We start from the raw sequence: 23,926 nt of genomic DNA, 5'->3' as shown, positions 1-23,926 counted from the left end.
TACCTGAGGTAGATAAAAGGCTGTTTTTGCTTTCTTGTACCTTGTAAATATTTTACTATACATTAGTTATTAATCTGTCAGCTATGGAATTAACTGGGAGAAGACCAGTTCCTTCAATTATAGGAGTAAGTTTTCATAGCATCTTTGAATCATGTTAAAAATGAATCAATTTCTGAGTTCAGATAGTCAACCTGCATTACATCCAACAAACAAAAAAAAGAATTATGTTTAAGGTAGATATCTATTTGCAATTAAAGATGAGGCACTTCTGCATGTGTGCAGATGCTAAAGACTTGGTTCAGTAGCTTTACGTTCTGTAGTGGTTCTTTTCTGTCCTGAAGTTTTACTTCTTTTCTCTCAACTGACTAACTATATCTCAGCTACAAAACCAGTGATTTCATTGATTATTTCTTTAATGTGCCCACTGTTAATATTTAGGCAACCTACTGGGAGAGTGCAGACACGCTATCAGATATCATGCTGGGAAAGTTTGTACTAATGCAGATATGCATGTCTTGTGAGTGTGCACTGATATACATTTTAAGGCTTATCATTGTTATTAATCATTTGTATTGCACCAATAATGTACAAAGTGCAATCTCTGTATATATAGATCCTATTCTTATTTTTTATTAGTATATCTAAAGTCATTTATAGTAAGTTTCTATTTCATTTATGTAATTTCTTCAGTTTTTTAAACTGGTGTAGAAAATGCTATGTATACATCAAGAACAGTGATTTGGGATTTAAAGTGTAGCCAGACCTTGAGTGGACATTTAGGACTGGTTTTTATCTCACCAAACGCTATTGACACTTAGAGGTCATAATAAGCAATTTATCAGCCACTGTTTAGGAGTAAAAGAGAGTAACAAAGTGTTTTTCTGAGTTTGCAACTTTCAAAGGTGAATTACAAGAGGGGAAGCCAAAGGGATGAAAAAATAGTGAAGGGTACCACAAAAACAAAGATGTCTTTTAATCTTGTAGCATTTCTGAAGCAGAAATAAACAAAAAAATCATTGGGGCCTCACTTTGTTTTCTTAAAACCATCTTTTATAAGAGCTTGAAAGTTGAGGACAGCTCACATTGCTTTCATATTATCTGAAATTACTTGTCAAGTATTTTCAGTAAAAGGAGCAGTGATGAGCTCCTTTACGTGTTTTTTTAAATGGTTGTGTAGTCATCAAAACTTTCGGGACTTGAAAGCTGCTGGGGATGCGTGCAGCACAGCGTGCTGCCTACCCCTTTGGTTTGGCAAAGAGATACAGGGGAAGCCTCCAGAAGATCCTCCATTTGCTGCTGTCAGAAGCAGCAAAAGGGTCAGAGACCTGAGTGTAAATTTCTTCTGCAGTAAAGATGATCAATTGTTGTAGGATGACCACTCCTATTTTAAATAGGGAAGATTAGTTTTGTAATTCAGCAAAGGTTTTGGGCTTTTTCTTTATCAAAAAATGATTAGAAAGTTGCATTGAAAACCACTCCTACAGCAAGGTTCATAAATAATAAATATTACCTCTTATTAATCCATATTTTAGTTTAAATCCAGCTCATGGCAAGTTGCCCAAGAGTGTGGGATTCTTAACAAGAGAAGGTGATGAGCCATAGTCCCCAAGGAATTAAATTGTGAAAACAATCTCAGTTTCAAACATGCTAGTATAGACCTGTTACTCCCTTTCCACATCTATCACAACACATTCTAAATTGTGGCTGATCTTCTATGCAAATAGCTCTCTTATTGGACACTGGGCTCTGTGTGCCAGTGTCTCCATGGGTTTCTCAGGCATTTGCTATGTAACCATCAAAGCAGTGGGAATGAATGATGATTACTGCATCCCTTTGAAGAACAAAGAGGACTCGAGGTTCTAGGTGCCAGAGTCAGTGACACTGAGCCATGCAGGCAAACACGAGTATCTCTGTGGCTTATTTTATGTCAGGAAATAATCTTTGCCTGTGTTTTCTTCTTCTGTCTTATTGGCATTGCTAAAACTGGAAACATCTTTCACAGCTCATGTTTTGTTATAAACCATTAGTAGACTATAGAAATTGCAAAAGGCAAGTCAAAACAGTCTCTTAGCAGTGGCGTAAAAAAGCCAAGAACTAGTTTTGCAGTATAAAACCGTATCTGTTACCCCCTCAGTTAGCTGAAAGTTCACATTGTACTTTTATTTTTCCATTCTAATTATTATGATGTGAATGTTATTAAATACAACCCAATCCTGTGAAGTATAATAGAAGGGGAAAGAAATGCAACCCAATGAATTACAGTTCACTGCAACTGTGTTTTACATAAAACACAGAGTATTCTCTGAATTGAACCAAAGTAGTGTATGGAAAAATTAGAACGCTATAATTGAATTTTCAGTTCAGATTAAAAGCTAGTGGCACTCATCTTTACCTTGCTATTATTCCTGAATATGTTTTAAAAAAGGTTGCTGACTTTGGACCATCCAGTTCATTTTATGCCATATGTCCCACAAATGAAATTAAGGAACCTGCATTTGTCACTTGACGTTAAATGCTAGTAATTCCTATAGAACAGATAAATATAAAATAATAAACTTTGTGGTTTTAAAATGCACAATAACAGTGGGTATCACTGCAGCTATATTTTAAGTCATGTCTGAAGCTATGGAGAAAATAAATGGTGGTTGCTTTAAATTTGGGATGCTGGCAGTAGTGTTCAGCAGTGCCATGGCATGCTTTTTGGGTCGTGATTTGGCATCTCAGTGCCTTCCAGGGCTTCACTTCCCAGAAAGTGTGCCTTGGCAGCAACCAGGGACTCTTGTCTTGCTGTAGCACAGCTGGTTATGCCTAACAGAAAAGTACAACTCTTGCAGATAACTCCATGGCCATATGTGCACAATCTGCACATGGTTTGTGGCTACCCAGGATGATTCAGCCTACGTTTGCCCTTGGCATGCTTCTCACCAGGGCCAGTTGGGAAAAGGCAGGGGTTGGCTGCTGTGCATCTTCTGTGCTTGAACAGTAAATCTGACACTTCTTGAAAACGTCAGACCTCTTATGAGTGTGGGTGTTTATGTTGGGACTCTTGTGTTGTAGAGGCAGTCAGATGGTGGGGCTTATCATCACTGTGGTGAGTAATGTCTCCAGCCCAGCTAAAATGTTCAATCCCAGTGTTTTGAGCAATAAGCATGACTGTAACAGCCAGTTATTTCATAACCAGGGAAAAAGAGGTGAAATGAGCGTGTTTGTAGGATCTACCGCTTGAGAAGCAGCCCTGTGAGGGGTGAATATAAAACCATAAGGTTTTGCATGTTAAAAGATACATCAGGAATTTACTAGAGCAGTGTTCAGATTATGCTTGTTCGGTTACATGAATGGTGTGGAAGCGCCAGTATACCAGAAGGAACATCTTTGTATGGATGACTGTGCAGTTCCTTGTGCAGTCGTAGTGTCACCTCCTTGTGAGCATGTGTGCAACATGGCTGTGCAACTTGAGAATCCCATTCAAGAGTCTGGCTGCTTGTTACTGAAATGCAATGAAGGTAATTTAAACTATCAATACCATGCCTGAGAGGTGTAAAATGCATACAGCCCCAGCTTTCAGCTTTTGTTCTCCATTTCCTATTCATTCACAGATATCTAGAGCCCATGGCAGGAAAATAGGAGAGAGTGGGGTTGCTGTGTTTTAGGTATCTGCTTGTCTGCAGGTGGTTTTCCTGAGCAGTTTCACCTGTGGATGCACACAGCCTAATCCTGCCTCCGACTCCTAAGTGTGGTGTAAATGTATTTTCAGTAATGGAAACAGCTCACAATACTACATTCATTCCCTGGTTTATTAAAGAAATAAATTATATAGGAATGTAATTGGTGGTACCAAATGCTGAATTACAGTGGTACCAAATGCTGAATTACAGTGCAATCAGTTTAAATCCTTTCTTTTTTCTTTATTTTCATTCAAACTAACAGGCATTCTGTAATGTTAATAATCCATGCAATGAAGAAAAAGGTATGTTTAGAATGTATCTAATAGTCTTCAGAATAGTGATGATTAACTCCAGTGTCTCATTGTACTCGGGGAAGGCTTATGTCTTTGTGTATAATCATGTAAATGTTGCTTGTTACCATTTTTCTGATGTTATAAGCAATTGATTTTGCTAGTAATTTATTTAGGAATAATGTTGTGGTTTTTGTTTTGGTTTGTTTTTGTTGTTTTTTTTTCTGATACTGACAGTGATTTTTGGATTGAAAACAATGGGTAGAAAAGATGCCTCCACATCAAGGACTCCTGTTGACCAGTACAGGAAACAAATAGGTAAGAATTTGCAAGAAAAGTTTGTGTGCTTAAAATAAAAACAAAACTTTTTTTTTTTCCCCAGCAAGGCCCACTAGTAACAAAACATAGCATTCCTCTTTAAAAACTTCATTTTATAAATGCTGTTTAGTAAGTCATTCAGCTTTCTGAAGACAGTATTTTGAGTGTCAAGCTTCAGATAAAGTATATGCTCTGTGTTTGGAAACACTAGGGAAATACTGCAGCAAAGTGGCTTCACAATATTTCTGAACTGTTGGAACTTTCCTGATTCTCCTGTTTGTCTTTAATTTCATATATGGGCATTTCTAACGAGATTCTTTCCTCATTCATAACAATTTTTGATACAATGAATGTTGCAGACCTTTGCATTGTATAACTGCATTTATTCTCACACTAATGGATATATTAAACATGGTAATTATTTTCCTTAGGACTTTTTCTATCCTTGACTAATACTTACTTAGATATGTACATGCACACATGTACCTTCACATAGATACACTGCAAGTGCACATCCCTCTTTCTTTGCTTAAATGCAAAGGTGAGTTATTTTTGAAATCCATATATGAGGATTCTGTCTCTGTATGTTAAATGATACAAAAGAGTCGCAGTATTTTGAAAGTTTATATATAAAATGAAATACTTTAATCTGTACACAGTTATTTAAGTAAATGACTTTGTTTTACAGTTGCTAAGCACACACATCTGTTTAAATATGCAGAAAACAACAAGTGTCTGGGGGAAAAAAGGTTGTTTACAATGTGCACTCTCAAGGTGAAAGAGCTAGGGTTATGGGGGGCATTCATAGTAAACTCATTTTCTTTAAATGTGACACATTGCTCTTAAGTTGGTGAAAGCAAGTGTTAAAAATTATTGTAGGGAAGAATCTCATGCTGGCAGGCAAATAAACTACATAGCTTAGGAGGTGTTTCTGTGACTGCAATACTTCTTAGAGGACAGAGAGCATGAATAGACTGTGCTCTGCGTTTTGCTCTGATAATGGTTGTTTCAGCTCCTATTCTGGTCATTGACTCATACCACTGTAGAGTTTGCCAATGGAAATCAGTTCTCTGAACTTAATTAATGTTAGAGGGCGAGTTTGAAAATGTGTGGATATGATTTAAAACTCAAGTTTTGCAGGTGTGTTTGAGTTTTATGTGTAACCATTTTGGACTATCTTTTGGCCTGGTAGCTGAGCTTGGTGGAGTGAACCTTCTAGTCTCATTATGCCATTAGGTGTATTATAGGACAAATAGGTGTATTATTGGCAAATATAATCCAATATTGCCCTAATGAATATAAAAGTGCTGTTGTTTTCTGGGTTTTAGTGTGGTTTTTTTTTGTCATTACCGCTTGATTTTTTTGTTCTTATATTTTTGCATAACTGGTAATAATTCATCCATTAGTCACAGGATGGTTAAGGTTGACAGGGGCCAGTGGAGGTCATCTCATCCATCTGCCCTGCTTAAGCAGGGCCACCTAGAGCTGGTTGCCCAGATCAGTGTTCAGATGTTTTTTAAATATCTCCAAGTATAGGAATTCCACAACCTCTCTTCTTGTATTTGACTATCCTCAAAGTAGAAGGTTTTTTTCTTATGTGTGTCTGTGTGTGCCCATTGCTAGTCCTGTGACAGGGCACCACTGAGAAGAGCCTGGGTCTGTCCTCTTTGCACTCTACCTTCAAGTATTTCTATACACTGATGAAATCCTATTTGAACCTACTCTTTTCTCCTAGGTAAGTACTCTCAGATCTCTCAGTCTTTCCTCATAGGAGAGATGCTCTAGATTCTTCATTTTAACTCTTTCTGATTCTTCTTGGCCTGATTTCATTCAAATACTTATTAGAAATTACACAGAAAGAATTTTTTTTAAATGCAGTCATTCTTTAAGACTTAGATTTGACACTTAGGTACTTTTGCAGGGATGTTTTAGTGTTAAGCTGTTCAACAGATGATCCCTCAGAACACAGAGCACCCTAATGCTCCAGGCTCAGTTGTTTTGGAGATGGACATTTGCTCACCCTTTCTAAGGTAGATTATATCTAGAAAAAGTAAGCAAATTGAGGCTGCACAGGGCCTGTCTTTAAAAAAAAATTCATCAAATGCATTTAAAGCTCAAAATCCATGCTTGGAGTGATTACTGGCCTTCTTTTCTAGGCATTTGGTATCTATGGATTGTTGAAAACATTATGATAGATGCTGGCTGAACAGCTATTTCCTGCTGACTAATGGTGTGATGTTATTTTTTAGCTTACAACTTAATGCGCTCTAGCCTTGCTGGATGGAAGGTAACCAGATTGAAACGTTTTTCATACCTTTTTTTTGATGGAAAATGGCAGCCTTCAAGGAACAACATGTCACAAAGTCATATCAACTTCCAACACAATTTTCAGTTAGATGTTTAGTGGAGTAATTTGAAATAGAAGCAGATTTTTAATTTCATTTTGTTCCAAGCTTTCTGTTTTGTTCTGAGTTTCCATACGGCGTGCCACATGTTTGCCCTGTGCCATGGTTCAAGTTCATGTTGATTACTTCAGTTCAGCCGTTTGCCTTTTTCTCTTCTCCATGAGAACAGGATCACTCGTGTTTTGTTTGCCTCTGTGCCACTAGCAGTTGCTGTTTGCTTCAGTAGCATTTTCAGAGGATTTCCCCAGCACAGAGATTGATACTGTTCTTCCCTGTCAGCTGGCTTTCAGCCATCTCTCCTGACACCAGCCAGAATTTGTCTGTAGTGCCACTTAAGCTAGTGCTCCAGTATCTGACAGTGGCACTGCCTTCTCAGTGGGGAGCAGAGACAGTCTTTTAGTTATTTCAGACCAAAGTGGCAATGGCTTTGTGAAGCCTAGCCCCAGGTGGACCGGGGACAACCACAGCAACCTTTCCCAACTGGCTTTACCTGTGCCTGGAGGAGGGAGGATGGCACCAAGGGATCTCTCCCTGTTCAAATCTCCATGAACAGGCTGTAGAAGAAACCATGAGGAAAAGTAATTTTAACACTTCTTGCTCATCTCTCACTCACATACCCAAATATGTACCTGTAGTGCAGGAGCAAACAGGGAAGCTCTTCTGCAGAGCGTTTCCTTCTCCCTGCTGCTGTTTGTGCTGCTGTGCTTAATTTGCTGGAATCAGAGGAAAGGTGTGAGGCAGTATGCATCCTTCTGCATTTATGCAGCTTAGCTCCACAAATGCTGTGAAAATAGCAACAGGTTTTGTACCATATTTGCTTTGTTTACTGTTATGTGTGCTTTAAGTTCCCAGAACAATTCCACATGTATATTTTCCATCCTTCTTCATCTGGTGTGTCGCTTGCTCGGCACGGAAGCTGCAGGATTTGTGGGTAGTGTTCATGACTTGTGTGATTGTGGGATCCTAAGCAGGCATACTGAGAGGATTATAGCATAACTAAAACCTGGTCTACAAATCAGGAATAGACATACTTTTGGCTCCCATTACTATTGTGTTGCTGTAGCATAATTTTTCATGAGGAAAGGTTGTTTGCCAATCATTCAACCTTCAATTTGTAGACTCAAAGGTCTGCCTATTGTCTGTTCTATATCTCCTGACTTGCCAGCTTGATCTGGAGCTGGAGCTTGTACAGGCATAGCCTGGGGGTTCTTTGGAGCAAATAAGGCTCCTCACATCCCCTGGGAAGGAGTAAAAGTTATGAATGAAAATATGTTCTCTTTTTGCTTTGGAAAGCTACTCACTTTGGTAGAGTGAGCGCGGTGACTTGGTGATGGAGGTGGTGGTCATTGGCATCACACATGGGGAGCCATGGGCAGGGAAGGGGGCTGGGTAGGAGTCCTGAGTCCTGCTGTGGCAGCACAGGAGGAGAGAGAGCAGTGCCCACCTGAACTAATAGATAAAATTTTGTGGGAAAAGCTGGGCCTTTGTAGGTATGTAGGCACACAGTTTGTGGTATTTGGGAGTAGGGCTGCAGCCAACCTTATCCCCAGTGGGGTGCAGCTGTGAAAAGCAGGTGAACAGAATTGAAAGCAATGAGCCATGTAGTGCTGAGATGCACTGACCAATCACCAAGAGGAACAGAAGGCACACAGGTACAATGCATGTAAGGTGAAAGTATAAAAGGTTGGGCTAAAGAACAAGACGGGCAGACGCTTGAAGCTTTCTGAAGCTTTCTGAAGTGTTTGATGTTATTCTGTATGGGCAGATGCTTTAAGCCATCTGAAATTACATGGTAATGTTAGTCTGTGTATCCTGAACGTCTCAGCTGTGATGTATGCTGTGACATATGTCCGTGGTGTGGAGAACATTGACTTGTCCAGAAGAAAGGTGCCTCATCCTAAGGCTAAGGCTGTGATGTCACTGTAGCCCTGAGATGGGGAAGAGCTTGGGGACTAGTGGCAGCACAAACATCTCTGGGGTTCCCACCTCCAGCTACCAGCTGGAGCATGGACCTGTTGTCTTCTTGTCTCCAGAGAGAAGCCCTTCTTGTGGCAGATTGCCATTTCTACCTACCCTACTGCTAAAGAGTTGTTTTTACTCTTACCACCTCAACTTTTCTGTTTTCTTTTACTGTTTACCTTCTCTGTGTTTTTATGGACCTAGTGTGCCTCTATCTTCCTTGTCCTGAGTAGTGCTATTGCATACTCAAAAAACCTGGCCACTATCAGCCTTCCTTTTCAGCTTTAAAAGAGGGAAAATGTTACATTTTGATACTTTTATTTGAAATATGTTGCATACTTTGACATGAAATGTGGTTGTTTTGGATCAGGAAATGCTTATCAGAATGAAAATTTTAGATATAATTTCTGAAATAATAGCAACAACAAAAAATGTTTGGACATTTTTTAATTTGTACTGAAAATTTCAAAATTCCCCGTTTCTCACAAAACAGCAATTCCCCTATCTATTGTCTGTTAAGAAAAGGCATGGAACAAGAAGGCAACATCTACATCATTGAGATTGCTCTCCTCTGCTATAAGCAAAGATGTAGCAGGACAGATGTCAATGGAATAAAACTTCTCCAGTCTATTTTTTTAACTAGTAATATTTTTCCCGCTTTTTTAATGCCAGTCACCTATTTACTGTGGGAAAGCAAAGGAGGGGAAACAAATACTGGCTACTCAAAAAGTCTTCTCCTACTGTTTATATTGGAAAAAAAAAAGAAAACCAGAAATAGCAGTTCTGGTGTGTCTTTTTTTTGCATATGGAACATTACATTTGCTGTCTTGAATTTTTCTAATAAAAATCTATTACTAAGCACATAATAAAGAGAAGTAGGTAAAAAGCATTCCTTTTGCTATTATGCGTGACTGTTAGCAAGTTTTGGAATTTGAGTTTTGTACTTCACAGCAATAGGCCACTGATACCGCGTGTAGTTCCTTTTTTTTGGGAGGAGGTTTTATGAAGAATGAATTTGGTGTCACAAAAAATGAACTACATCCTTTGGTCAGTTAGTTCTGTTTTCATTTTAATTTTTTGCCAGTGGAATCACTTTCTGGAAACTGAAGCAGGAGCAGCTGAGGAAAGCACTGCTGTGAAGCAAAGCCTAGTCTGGCTATACTAATTTAATCCACATTTTGTGATGATTGGGATGTTTTTAAATATGTTCTGTGAAGACTGATGATGAATTTTAAGCACATGTAGCTTGTGATCACATATTTTGTAAGTCCAAAGCTGCAGTGCTGTGTTTTATTGCCTTGGCTGAGAGCATAGAAGGTGATGGTAGATCTGGATATGTACTTACATATGTGAGGATATTATTTAGTTTTCATTTGTTGGGCAGACATAGACTCAGTCTGAGCAGGAGTGGGAGGGGTGGCTGCAGATCCGAGGACTGTGGAAATGTGTTCACGCACCTGGAAGAGAAGCTAAGGAGAAGGGTTATGTATCTAAATGCTTGGCTCCCATCCCTTCTCCACAACAAAGTTTCTTTGAGCTTGTTTGATTATACTACTTTTACTACACTTGTTTAGTACTCTTATACAGATGGAAGCTCATAGAATGCTCTTATTTTAATCTCATAAACAATATCACTGTTTCACTCAATGGAGTTGCTACAAATTGGTATAGGTGTAAATGAGAGTGAAATTTGACATGTTTCCAGTTGCTAAACTGGCTTTCAGCGTGGTGTTACTTCAAGCATTTGCAATTCCTGTAAGGTGTGCGGTGTCTACAGGGCTGTTGCAATGTTACATATTTGTGTTTGTACTTACTCTCACCTTCATTCAATTCTTCAATGAATTCATTTCTGTAGTCAAAGTCAACCAAGAAAAAACTCTTATAATCCTTTACAAAATACATAACATTTTCACTATAGACACATATAAGCATGTATATATTACATTCAGAGGCAAAGCAGTTTAACATTTTTAGAAATTCTTTCACCAGGCTTTGAAAATCTTAGCTCATGTGTGAAAGCTGGACTTCAAAGTACTCTCATCTCAGTGTGAATATGTAAATCTAATTTTAGGCACCCATTTCTAAAAAATCTCAGACATAATTTTTTGGTGTGTAGAGTGTTCATATATACACATTCTCTGTGTGTGGTGCATGTGCTTATATTTGTAGGTGCTATTGCATTAATATAAATGCAAGGAGAGTTGGGCAGTGAACTACAAATTGGATTTCCTCTCATTTCATCATAACAAAGCAGTGTAACAGGCATGAGAATGAAATGCTCAGCACAGATGCATCTCTCAGGATGTGCTTGATAGATACTTAAGGTGAACATAATTCATAGTTATAACTGCATTTCTTTAGCTACAATGCTAAAAGTAGCTCTGGGGTTTTTGAATGCAGTTAAGTTTTGTCCAGCCATTGTCCTACCATGGAAAGTAGTGGTCTCTGCTGCTCCTCCCTGTCTGGGCCAGCAGGAATGAAGGCAGCAGAGTCTGACAAGCATTGCAGGGGCAGTGGTCTAAGAAGAAAGACATAAGAGTCACCTTGGATCAAGTCAAGAGGTTTAATTGAAGGGATTTTTGTATTTCACGCTTCAGGATGTGACCACGTGCATTACATAGTTCATCAGGTATTGCACCTTTTTATGGCCTTGAAAGAATGTGTTAGATGTCCATGTTCAGGAAGAGCATGACCACAGAATAGTCATCTGGCTTTTGTAATGAATTGAATGTAATGAATCACATTAGCGATTGCTATCATGCAGTCCATTAATTGCATGTTGTCATGGATTTCTGTAACTGGATTGTATTAAAAATATTTTTCTTTTCAGTGGAAGCTTTTGCCTTGTATTATGTCTTATTTTGGAAGAAAATTAGGAATGGGCTACATTGTGCTTTTCAAGGTCTTGAACTATTTATGGGATTGTCTGCTCAGCTCTACATATTGCTTGCAGGCTTAAAGTGTTGGATAAGAAAAGAACTTACAGGGCAGAAGGAGAATGGTCTTAGGAAGCTCAAACTGCTAGAATGAAAATAAGAAAAGGCATTTGCTTGATTTGAATTACAGTTACAGAAATCTCAAACATCATGTAACTAGCTTTTATTTGATCGTTAAGGCTGATTAAAATAAGCACTATTGAAAGTATTCACACATTCAAAGTTATTTTCAGATATTTCATTTGTGTAGTATGTTGAATCAGTACAGAAAAGCACCGTGAAGTGAACGAAGAGCTCTACAATAAGTGGAATGTGGGAAAACAAATAATTTCCCCTGATTGAGCACTCTGGTTTCACTTAATAAATTTGCAGATAATGTAAGGCAAGTTACTAATCTGTTGCTTAATTTTTGAAATACTTTACTTGAAATCTGGTCCTTGTCATTATCTCAGTTACATAGATACCCTATTCACTATGGGACCAGCTGAGGGAATTTTGCTCAGCTAAGCTACTGATACTGTTCTAGAATAACTCATAGAGTAAGCAATAGTATTTTCAAGAATTTTGACCGCCGTTAAATAGGTGAAGTGGAAAAGCCTGGCTTTTCGTTCATTTATTTTCTGTGAATATCTTATCATTATCAGCATATTTGCATTGGTGATGTAAGAATTGTACCAAAACTGATATCCTCAGTTGCAATATTTGATTTTACATAACCTAAGTAACAATAATTTTAGAATACATAGGGAGGTTTTTTGTTAGAAATAATTTCTTGTGATATTTTAACCGAATACCTGTGGGCCATTCATAAGCATTGGTGTTTGGATGATCTAGGGTGTGATAGGTAAGAGGATGTGACGCAGATTGTCAGTAAATCACTTGCTCAGGTTCAGCCTAGGTGATAGTCATGGGAAGATGGTAACTGCCTGGCAGATGTTGGGTGGCATTTATGATGCGATGTTTGTGCATTCAGTTCCTAGTGGAGAAGTGTTGAAAAACATCATTATTTGTTGGCAGTCAAAACAGAGAGGAGCTGGATAATGAACTAGCATATGGAGTGAAACAGTGTCTCAGCATTAGACAGAGTCCCTTCAGCTCAAGGTTACAGCATACTGGTAAGAGGCCCAGATTTAGTGAAGCTGTTTTGAGTAAGTCTGAGCTCACACTGTGCATTAAACCCTTCAGCTTTGGGCCTCTTGAGCACAGTCCTTGACTTGACCTGTCTCTTATCAGCACTAATTAATGGCCATGATGCTGTATACTGCAGCAGTGCATCTCCTGCTTGCGCCTTACCAGTTCACATCACACGCAGAATGAGTCTGAGCCGTCAGTTCAGACCTGGCCTGAGGGACCTGCAGTCACTGTGAACTGAAGAGCAGGGAGAAGTTTTAAGTTAAAGTAGAATGTAAATGGGGCCTTTTGCAAGCACTGAGTGGAGATGCGTAAGAATAATCTCTACAGGCTTCTGTTCTAACAGGTGAATGGTGAGAGTTTGGGCTGATGATTCATGTCTGCACTTGTAGGTTAAGCAAGAATTGTACTGCTTTCTGGCACAGAGGTCAAATAACCCTGATGGTACTGTTAAACTCTTTTATCCCTAAAACAGAGTGGCTGCTTGCACTCTGCTTATAGAAAATTGCTCCAGGCAATTTTCAGTTCCTTCTTAAGCCATGTGTAGGAATTACTTGGGAGAGTGTGACAGTGGACACATGTGTCAGAGACTGTTGTAACAACTGGAGTGAGCATGCCCTTTAATTCCAGTTCCTGTTCACGTTGTCTAAATATATTGGTGCACCTGCAACCTGATATTCAGAGGGTACAGTTCAACATTACAAAGTGACCTTTAACAATGCCTACCTCTCTCTTCTTGTTCCGGCCACCATGTCACAGTGTATAGTCTACCATCCTCTGGGGTGGAGAGCTGTTTGTATGCCATTTTGATCCAGGTTTAAGTAAAACATGTGCTGAGCAGTTTGTGAGTTGAGTGAATTCCCTGATCTGCTTCATCATCTGGCTGCTTGCACCAACTAATACACATCAAAGCCAGGACAGTACACTGCAGGAACTGGTGTGGCAAAACTTGGCCAGCAAGTGCCATAAGCCAGTATTGCTGTTGAACACTTTGCAAAGCCAAGCCACATGTCAGCTGAGTTTAGGAAGAGTTGTTATTCCATATAACATGCAGATTGAACAGATTAGGAAGCGTAAGAAGGATTCGTGCCCTGTGTTAATTTCCCTCAGTTTCTCAGAGTCAGTTTTGATCTCAATCCAGTGGCCTCTGTAGGTCAGACCAGGCCTACAGGCTGTGTTACTTTATGAATAGTAACTATAATACTTTACATCCACGTATATTTAGAGGTATTTTACACTGTCTTCAGTGAGCAATGATGTTGCCTTTCCTGTGTGTGGAAGGCATAACAAAACCTGAATGCAGTCCTGTTTTTGGCACAGCCTTTTCCATAACGTTCAGGTGTAGTGCAGTGGTGTTTTGCCTACTGAGTAGTGGAAAGAAGTGGAGGGAAATGGCAACCCCCAGCTAGTGGGGTTCTCTCTGAAGAAATAGTTTTACAGAAAAGATCGGCTGCTGTCCTCTCTGTCTTTTCTGGAATAGATGAGGACTGTGCAAACTAGAATGCACAGAGAGAAACATTGAATAAATTGCAAATCAAATAGAACTGAAGGTACAATCCTTAACATACTTCATAGTGTGAAGTGTCTCAGAAAATCCACCTGTTAAGTACAATACCAGATGGAAAAGATTGGTAGAGTTACAAGAAAGACTCATGTCTGTGATACAGGAGGCTCTGTATGTCTTGATAGGCAGCTTGGAAAACCACAGACCTTGTAGCATATATATTCCATGGAAGAGTTTCTATCCAAATGATTTAATGGAAGAAAAAAATATAACTCATGTTTGTGTAGAGAAAATTATCAAATTCTAATGAGTAATCATCGTGAAAGGACAAAGAGGGAAATGCTTTCATGTATTCCTCGGAGAGGGAGAGTAAAACATTTTGGCTCTTACAAAAGCAGAAAAAATGTATCTCACAGAGGGTTGTCTTCCTCATCTTATTTCTGTCACAGATGAAAAAAGAGAAATTAAAAGTATAGTTTAGTGTTAATTTTTTTTTTTTTTTTTTGCTTTATTCAGCTACCTTTCAGGTAATTTTTAGTCTGCAGAGAAACACTTCCTACAGTCAAGAGACCATGAGTAGGAAGGTTGGATTTTCTCGTGCTGGAAATTTGGGACAGGTATCACACTACTGAATTTAGCAGTTATTTCAGATGCTTATCATTGTAACTGGGAGCAAAATCCAATCCATACGTGTGAAGATAAAATGAATAACATTTTGGTGCTGGAAAAGCTAATTATAATTCTTCACCATTTGTTGTTTATGGCCAAAGTGATATCAAAGAATTGTGGATGTTGATGACCAGCTAGTTCACAACCAGTGGTATCAATTCATTGGCTGGAAATCTTAATGGAAAGGTTCTCTTGCTCCTAGTGATTACTCATGGTCATGAAAAAAGTGTACTTCATCCTTGTATGTATTTAAAGTAATGATAAAAGATGTTAAAGCCATTAAATAGTGTACTGAGGACAGTGAGTTTGAAGTATTGAGTACTGTTTTACTCATCTGTGTTTAAGGAAGATGAATTGGAAGTGAAGAAATGCTGAAAGAACTACTAGGGAAGACCAAGAAGAGCCTTGTTTAGCACAGCTGAACACAAATTAAGACAAATATGGTTCCTTTTGGAACTTCCCAAGTAAACACATGGGAAAGACACAGTCCATATATATCCAGTCCACAACTGTATATATTGTTCATAAAGAAACATAACAGGAAACAGAAGGCAGTTTCTTACCAATAGGAGATTGAGTTTATTGGGTAATGTCCTATTGGTAGGCTAAAGAAAAAAAATAAAATAAAATAAACCAACCAAAACCCGCCCCCCCCTGCCCAAAATAAAAAAAACCCAAACTGAAAGCTCTAACTTGTTTTCCAACTGATCGTTCTCTATGATCAGTTTTAAAGGAAACAGCATGATACATGTGCCTTCTCTAGCAAAGCACTGGATTTCAGTAGTTCACCAAGTCCTTCCTAGTCATATGTTCCATATGGACAAAGTTTCACTGTGAAGTGGAGCAGCTTTCATAGATATTTATAGCAAGAGAATGCCTTTGGAAGGATTACCATAACTTTGTAACTGAAGTTTTACTTATGGAAAAATTAATACTGAATATTTTTACCAAAATCAAGATTTCAGGAGAGCTGACAACATAATCTTAAATTTTACTGGTTTTTCTTTTCTTTTTTTCTCTTTTTGAGTATGAAATCCATGCCGAAAGGAGAGAGACAAGGGAGAAGGAACACATTTTGATCATAACACTAAACTTTGTTTTTTAGTGGCTGTGTTCTCAACACAGTGTTGTGAAGCTATCACAATATTTCCACAGCATAATTTTTTCCTGTTTGTTTTGGGGACTTTTTAATAAATTGTTGAGTGTATGTTTGGTGTTGCTGCACTTTTTGTTGTTTGTATTACAGAAGTGCAGTACCTAATAGTTTAGTAGTAAGTATAGTGTGCAGTTTATCAGAAGATCCCCAGTTGTACATTATTGGAACTAAATCCCAATAGGCTGTATGTTGCAGCTGGCACTTGAGACAAGTCCAGACAAGCAGGAACTCAGATTTACCTCTGGTGGAAAGGCTTTAGGCGATGGTGAAGGAAAAGGAGATGGGTCCTGCTGGAGGGTTTCGATCCAGAGCTGTATTCCTGGCACACAGGCTGCTGAATCCAGCAACAGCTCCAACAGAACCAAGAGCCGTGTGGTCGCCGTGTCTTTTAAGCCCAGGGAGAGAGGGAGGGAAGGGGTAGGTATCCCACCAACCAGGTAGGAGGGGGGAAGTCTCAGGGGACAAATGACACCTGTATGGCCCAGTGTCCCACAGGGCTGAGAGGCATCTTTTGAGCTTCGCCAATCATACGACGCCCTTGCTGGCATACCGAGGTTGACGGACAGCTCTCAGCAGGAGGCAAGGGGAGGGGAAGGGAGAGGGTATTGGCACACCTGGGAAAAGAACTGGGATAGCTGAAACAGGGTATTACATCACACTGCAACAGTACATCTTAGACAGGACTTTCCTGCGTTACCCATTCCTAGCTGTTACAGCATGTCCCAATGGCGGGATGTGACATGGGTATTTTGTCATCAAAAAATCTGAGTAGGAAACTAAAAGGAGTTCATACCACATACTTCTAGCAATTAGCTCATCTCCAGGGAGTGACAGAAAAGAAAAACACATAGTGTCTGTAGGTTGACAAGGAACCTAGGAACATATTTTATTTAGTAAGTAAAAAGGAAGATTTTCAAACAGTTTACAGCAGGCACCAAAGGTGATGGAGTAAGAGCATGGTAATATGTTCTGTCTCCACTGCATATATCACTGACTGAACTGCTTTCTTTAGGTGGAGTTTTCTTGCTCCACCTATTTATTACACAGCATATGTAAAGCCAGTAATTTGCCAAGTATTATTTTGAAAGAAATCCATGCAGGTGTGCAGCAGTTACTGCAATCTTCCCCACAGAATTGATCATATCTTGGAAGTGTACACCAGTGTGGGGGACATTGGAAGAGCTCTGTTCTCAATAAAGCTTGGAATAGGTTGATATATCGGCTAGACTGGATTATAGCAGAGTAAACACCTGGATTGGAAAGTGATGAAGGCACATGTATGTCTGAGGACTGATGGTCACTAACATATCACACTGGTGTGTCAACTAGGACTGCCATTTGAGCAGTGTTTGAACTCAAATGTAGTAATACTGTTTTAATAATTTAGTGTTGCCTATTCTGCATTTGCAAAAACCCTTTGCTAAATTCTTAGAACTGACATAATGAGATTCAGTGGCTTTTTTTTGGCTCTAGTAAAAGCACATCTGTCACAAGGACCGTGTTGTTACTGGAAGTGACGTTCCATCTCATTTCTTCTGAAGAATGGAACTTTTGAAAAACGGGCAATAGGGAAGGTGTGAGGCTTTTTTTGTTGTTGTTATTCTGTGTTCTTGTATCTACGTGTTTATCTATCTGCAAAATGAGACATTCAGAGAAACGTTTCATTCCAAATGCGAGACAAACCTCTAGGTTGCAAGGAACTGAAAAATTACTTGAAAAAGAAATGTATTGACTATTTTTCACTCTGCATGTTTTGTATAATAAAAGTGTCCTTTCTGGTGTGTTTAAAGAACAGAATCAGCCAGATTGAGGAATGTCAATAGAGGACTATTCAGAGAGTTTACAAATAAACTCTCATCTGCACAGATCAGTGCCTGTCCTGTCTGCTGGGAGCCCACCTGGGAGATGGGGAGGTTCCTCTGTGCTGATGGTTTGCATCAGGACTCTCACAGGAGTTGAACTAAGACCAAGTCACCGGACACCTAATGGTGCATGGCTGATATTCTGTGTCTTGTCTCACTTGCTAGACCACATTAGGTGGCTCTAGACAGAGGGACTTCATCAAGGGAATGCAGGGGGTGGCCCATAGGACCTTTGTGATCAGAGCCACATACATATGAGGAACCAAACATAGCTAAAAGTTAGTTGTCTGTTTAATTCTGCTTAATTTTGTATGCTTTTAATTCCAGAAACTGAAATTGCTTTGTCCATGGATTTATAAATATTTAACACATATTTTTAATGAATAAGAAATTGAATTTAAGGGTCAGTAGCAGATTCAGTTACTTTTTCAGGTACTTGTTTAATTATTTCTCATTATATTTGTAAATGTAATTTAAAAATCTTTGAAAATAAATTAATATAGGCCATCAGAGAATCATCTCCAATAGATAACATTCATGAGTGTTTTTTACTTCTTTTATACCATTAGACTAGAATCTCAAGAGTTTTTGATGAGTACCAAAGTCTTGCAAGAAAAAGAGATTTCTCAAGGTCATACAGTAGTTTTATGAAAGATTCAGGAATAGAAGACAGCTCCATGCTTTATCTGATCTAATCAAATAGTTTTCCAGATGGTAGAATTTTTTCCTAAACAGTCTTTCCATCTTTTGTGTGTTTCCTACAAGAGACATCATACTTAAAAGATTATCCTGTGGAATAAAGGTTTGGAAAAAAGGATACTGGGAGCAACCCTTGATTCTTTGAATAGATTGCCCTAATACATGCATTTCACTATTTAAATAATTTATAATATTGTGATGTTCAAAGTAAGGCTATTACTGAAATCAACTGATTTTATTCATTAAAATATCAACAAAGCAGGGATCCTGATGCAAATGGTGAAATAAAATCGAAAGGTCTCAGATAAAGTCATTACCATCACTGTGATGTCAGTTATTGGAAAAAATGAAACATATAAGTTACTTGATAAAAATGTATTTCTAAAGAGAAGATTTGAAGTAAAGCCTAGCTATTCTTCACTGTATTTTAGACTGCAGTATTTGTGAAGGACTCCAGACATTCACCTGTCAGGCAGTAAGTCCAGACCCGAAGTTAGGAGTAAGATGCCATTGTTTAACTATACATGCATGTGTAGTTCCTTTTCTGTGAGCCTTCAGAAAGGAAAAAGGATGGAGTTGAAGGTCTGAAAAAATAAATTTAAAAGTTAGCCAGGCTCCTCTATCCTATTATCTTAACACCCATCTCATTACTGACAGAAGCCTGGTTTGGCTCTTGAAGGTAAAATTCTGTCTCCTAATATGCCTTCAAGACATTATTACACCTTTAGTTCTCAGGTCCATAAACCATTATTCTGGGTGCTCATAAATATGCATTTCCTTTACACTTTTAAGTAAGCTGCTATTGCTGTCATTCACTTTTTGTTAAGACCTGTCAGGTAGTGTTTCTGTTGAAGGAAAGAAGTTTAAATTATGGGTGAACTGAAGATATGTAGTTCTTAGGTGTGCTAAAATTATGAGTGAGTTGTAGAGATTATTCCTCACAAGTAATTTTAGAATCCTGAGGGATAATGGTGATGTGTACAAGAGATGTTCCCTTCTTGGCTAATTCCATTAAAAGCTTCTGATTTCTGCATTGCTGGAGTGAGACTCCAAAAATCTGCTTTTCTATCTTACATAATCACTTTCACAGTATCCTGTGACATCCACCTCTGCTGCGACTGTCAGTGCATTGACTTCTGGAGTGACAGTGATATGTAGGTCTGACGAAGCATCCTTTGCAGTGTGCTTCATTGAAGTGAGAACTGCAAATGCTGGCAGTATTACTGGAAACCTTTTCCTTAGGCAGAATTAATGAATTACACCTTGTATTTTGGGATGGATTTGTTATATACAGCTGGTCCAGAATGATAGGACTTACTAGTAAGAAATGAATCTCTGCATCTTGGCAGAGAACATTCTATTTATTTTCAATTCTGAGAAAAGCATTATCCACTGGATAAGACACTGGATCAGAAGTTAAGGTGTTCAGGATCACAGTTTTGCCATTCATATGGTGCCTGACTTCTTGCAGGTCTCCTTACTCAGATGTTTTCGTCCTTTCACTTTCCAAGCATGGTTGTGATTATTCATAGGATATCCCCCTCAGCTCTTGCAGGTCTGCTCCTAGGTGAACAACATGAGTCCTATCCCTTGTACTAAATCCATAAATTTAGTCTGTTCCCCACAAGTTCTAGCTCCAGTCCAGGCTTTGTTTGGTTCAGACCTGGGAAGATTTTCTTTAGCAAGTTGTGACCAGTGGTGAATTAATGTAAACTTGGCAGCAAAGTCTCAGGTTAACGTTTAAAGGGATTTCTGCCCAACAAAACAAGTGTTACAGAGAAGTGGCCCTAACTTTTCCTGAGGTGTACAGTCTCTGGTGCTCTGTCTCTGGTTCATCATGTGACTTTGTTAATCTTTGTTTGCTGCAAGGCTTTGTTTGCTTCTCATAAAATCAGATACGTGCTTTAATACTGTTCAAATAGTGCCATCCTATTGTGTGTGAGAACAGAAAATTGAAGCTGATAGAAACGGATGTGATGTGGTATTTGCAGTGAAAGTCCTCTTTATGTTTCATGTGGCCTCATCTGTTCCCTGAGTTGCTCAGGTTTTCCATACCACCTCCAAGGCCTCTCTGTTCCTGTTGGGAAAAAGAAGCTGTGGTTGACAGATTGTGTCATTCCCTTCCTGGACGAGTTGTCACCATCCCTCCTTTAAGCAAAGCCCCACAGCAGAAAGGTTAGTGAAGTATTGTTGGGGATGTCTGTGCCTCCTTGGACGGTGCTTGTGGAGAAGCATCAGACATGGGAGAAGGGATGACTCCAGGTTCCTGTGGTGCCACAGTCCTACATGACACAGTCCGTGTGTCATGCCCCGGGGACTGGACCCAGTCACCAAATAAGGTTGGACATATCAGGTAGTGTGTTGTCAACTGCAGCAGAGAGACAGCCTCCTCTCCTGAAACACCAGTGACTTTTTATCCAGAAGGTTTAATAGTGTTGCTACAGTGCTTGGTGATGTGGTGCTTATTCAGCAAACATTTTTGGTAATGACTTAGTAGTGTTGTCTGGCAGTAGCACAATACACACCAGAGTAATTAGGAAGAAGTTTAAAATTACTGTTATTGAAGAAATTTTTCAGGCAGTGGTTGATTTGGTCTTTCTTACTGCCAGAGATGTGATCTGGAAGAATTTCTTGACAGTTCATATAGGCTAGGGCTGCTGAACAGATTTTCTTCAGTGAGGAATGAAGGAAGGCGGCATCCTTTTGACCAGGATCCTTTTGATCCTGGTGCTAGAATCATATACATATAGAATCATATATATGTTGAATTTTTTCCTAAAAACATAACTCAGTGAATATCTGACTTCTCCTTTATCGATTTAGTGATTTTAGTTGCTTCTGTTCTGTTCAAGGTCAAAAGACAGTAATTAATATAAGACAATGGTAGAAATTTCTGTCTCTGTAGTTGCAGAGATAAGAAGGGCAGAGAAGATATTTTGTGGAACATCTGTTACATGGATGTGCTTGATTGTGGTCAACTGAATAGGATGACTTGGTTTTCAGTCTCTATATTTTCCTTTTTTGTCTTTAAGTGCTGTCAGTATTAGTAGTATTTTCCTATATTCCTGCCTAAGCACAGACCAGTGTTTATTGGAGCTAACCTCTGGTAATTATAAAGCCAACATCACAGTAACAAGCAGACAGATGGAACATATAATATTCATAAATTATTGATTGCAGCTTCCTTATCCTTCACAGGAAGCTCTTCAAGATAGGGACAGTTTCTTGTAAGGATCCACAGTCCAGCAGGGAGATCAGCAACACCCAGTGTGTTTTGTTAAATCAGTTAAATTTTCTTCTCTGATAGAGTAGCAAACTTAGCATTGATGGGGAAGAGGAAGAGTGCCATTTACCTTGACCTTGTCAATGTATTCTGGTAAACAAACTAGAGGTATATGAATATTAAGCTACTGCAGGATGTATACCAAACTGATATGAAAGCTGTTCTCAGTAGTTACTAGTGGATCCAGAGCGGCCTGGACCCAGTATTTTAATTGGCAGTGGGATGATGATTTTAGTCTGTGAATTATACCAGTATGAGAGGTAAATTCAAACTAAATTTGAGAAATCAGGGAAATGTCATGGAAAAATAAAATAAAATACACCAGAAGAAGGGCAAGTTTCTTAACTGTGGCATTAATATTCAACCTACAAACTGAGTAAGTGTAAGAAAAGCTTATGCAATAATCTTGGAGAAAGGCTTTATAACAGTGAGTAGAGTCACAGGCAGACTGATTGAATGTATAAGAAAAGTATGTACATAAAAGATAGCAGTAAGATCTGTTTCCACTTTTGGGGGGGATGTATCAGATTTCCTCTGTTTGCGGACAACCATTAATAAAGTCAGTGTAAGCCAAATTGCAGCTGGGTGCAGTCTGAATCAGAGGCAGAAAGACTCATTGTATTCTGCGTGTCTCACCTACCACACCTAATGCTGCCTTTTCCACACCTCTTATCATCAAAGAAATAGTACAATAGTTTCTGGTCCCCCAAAATCATCTCATCAACTGTTTGATAAAAATGTGGCTTTTAATTGCATTGATAGTGAATACTTCACAGAATCATAGAAGGGTTTGTGTTGGAAGGGACCTCATCTTGTTCCAGCCCCTGCCATGGGCAGAGATACATCTCTATCCAACCTGACACTTCCAGGGATGGAGTATCCACAGCTTCTCTGAGTAACCTTTTCCAGCCTCACCATTCTCACAACTGAGAATTTTTTTTTCTAATATCTAATCTAAACCTACTCTCTTTCAATTTTGGGGCCATTCTCTCTTGACTTGTTACTATGTACTCTTGTAAATAGTCTCTGCAGTAGTAGTTTTGGTTTGCTTTTTTCATTTTCAGAATTTATACTAAAATGTGGTTGTTTATATGAAAGTGTAACTGCAAACAGTTGTTCCATAGCAAAGTTGTACAAATGTACTCAAAACAACATGTACAAAGTAATGTATGTATATATTATGTAGGTGGAGAAGAAAGAAGCTAAATGCCCACCCAGTTTCAGTTGATCTGTTTCAAATTAATTGTGTTAATTTATTTTTAAAAAAGGTATTTAATGTTTTCATAGTTGTCTGTTTGAGTAGGAAATATTAACAAGATTGTTGGAGAGGTTAATTGAAGAGCTGCCATCCTGTGTGTGGAGGCTCCTTTTACTTGCAGCCAGTACTGTTTAATGGCTGTAGAATGCACCTGTTGGACTTAAGCACAGGATTGCAACAGATGTTTAGCACTGAAAGGCATTAAAAAGGACTGCCTATCAAATAGTAGTAGTAAGCATCAATATTTTTAGTGCTGTTCTTCAGATCTTTCATTATAGTCTTACAGTTAATTGAGTGTATTCTACAGGTATTGAAAACAAATTTCCTGAATAATTAGCTGATTTATTGTTTTTGTTTGTTGTTCTGTACATTATTAATAATTGGTTTCCTGAATTTATTGTCTTAAATAGTTATATAGATTTTTAAAATATTCCTTAAGTATAAGAAAAGGTGCTAATTTAAATATGTTCTTAATTACTTGTTACAATCAAAGTATGGCTAATACAAATTTTAAATGTAAACCAGTTTTTAAATGAAAAGCTGCTTTTCATGGCAACTCATAGAAAATTTGAGGGATTTTCTGCTTCCAGTCAGAATACTATATTTAACAAATATTACCAGACTTCTGGTTTGGAATCAGGGAAAGATAGCAATAATTAAATAGGTATATTTTGATGTACTTAAGAATGCGTTATATTTTGGGTGTTTTAAATCTTGCATGCAGCATAAAATGAAGTTATTCATTTTAATGCATCCTTCTTGTTGGCTTAAAGCTGAAATATAGTTGCTTG

General features: G+C 38.5%; 1 protein-coding gene across 1 annotated transcript in view; it reads left to right on the top strand.

Moving 5' to 3' along the window:
• TRIQK (triple QxxK/R motif containing) overlaps positions 1–23,926 on the top strand; it is a 61,377-nt gene that overhangs the window by 14,037 nt on the left and 23,414 nt on the right. The window contains exon 2 of the mRNA XM_030970010.1: positions 4,193–4,273. Within this exon, the coding sequence (XP_030825870.1) occupies positions 4,213–4,273 (61 nt within the window). The 5' untranslated portion in view covers positions 4,193–4,212. The remainder of the gene's footprint in view (positions 1–4,192; positions 4,274–23,926) is intronic.

This window comes from Camarhynchus parvulus, chromosome 2 (assembly GCF_901933205.1).
Source record: "Camarhynchus parvulus chromosome 2, STF_HiC, whole genome shotgun sequence".
Taxonomy (NCBI): Eukaryota; Metazoa; Chordata; class Aves; order Passeriformes; family Thraupidae; genus Camarhynchus; species Camarhynchus parvulus.
This window is presented reverse-complemented; position numbering and strand designations above follow the sequence as displayed.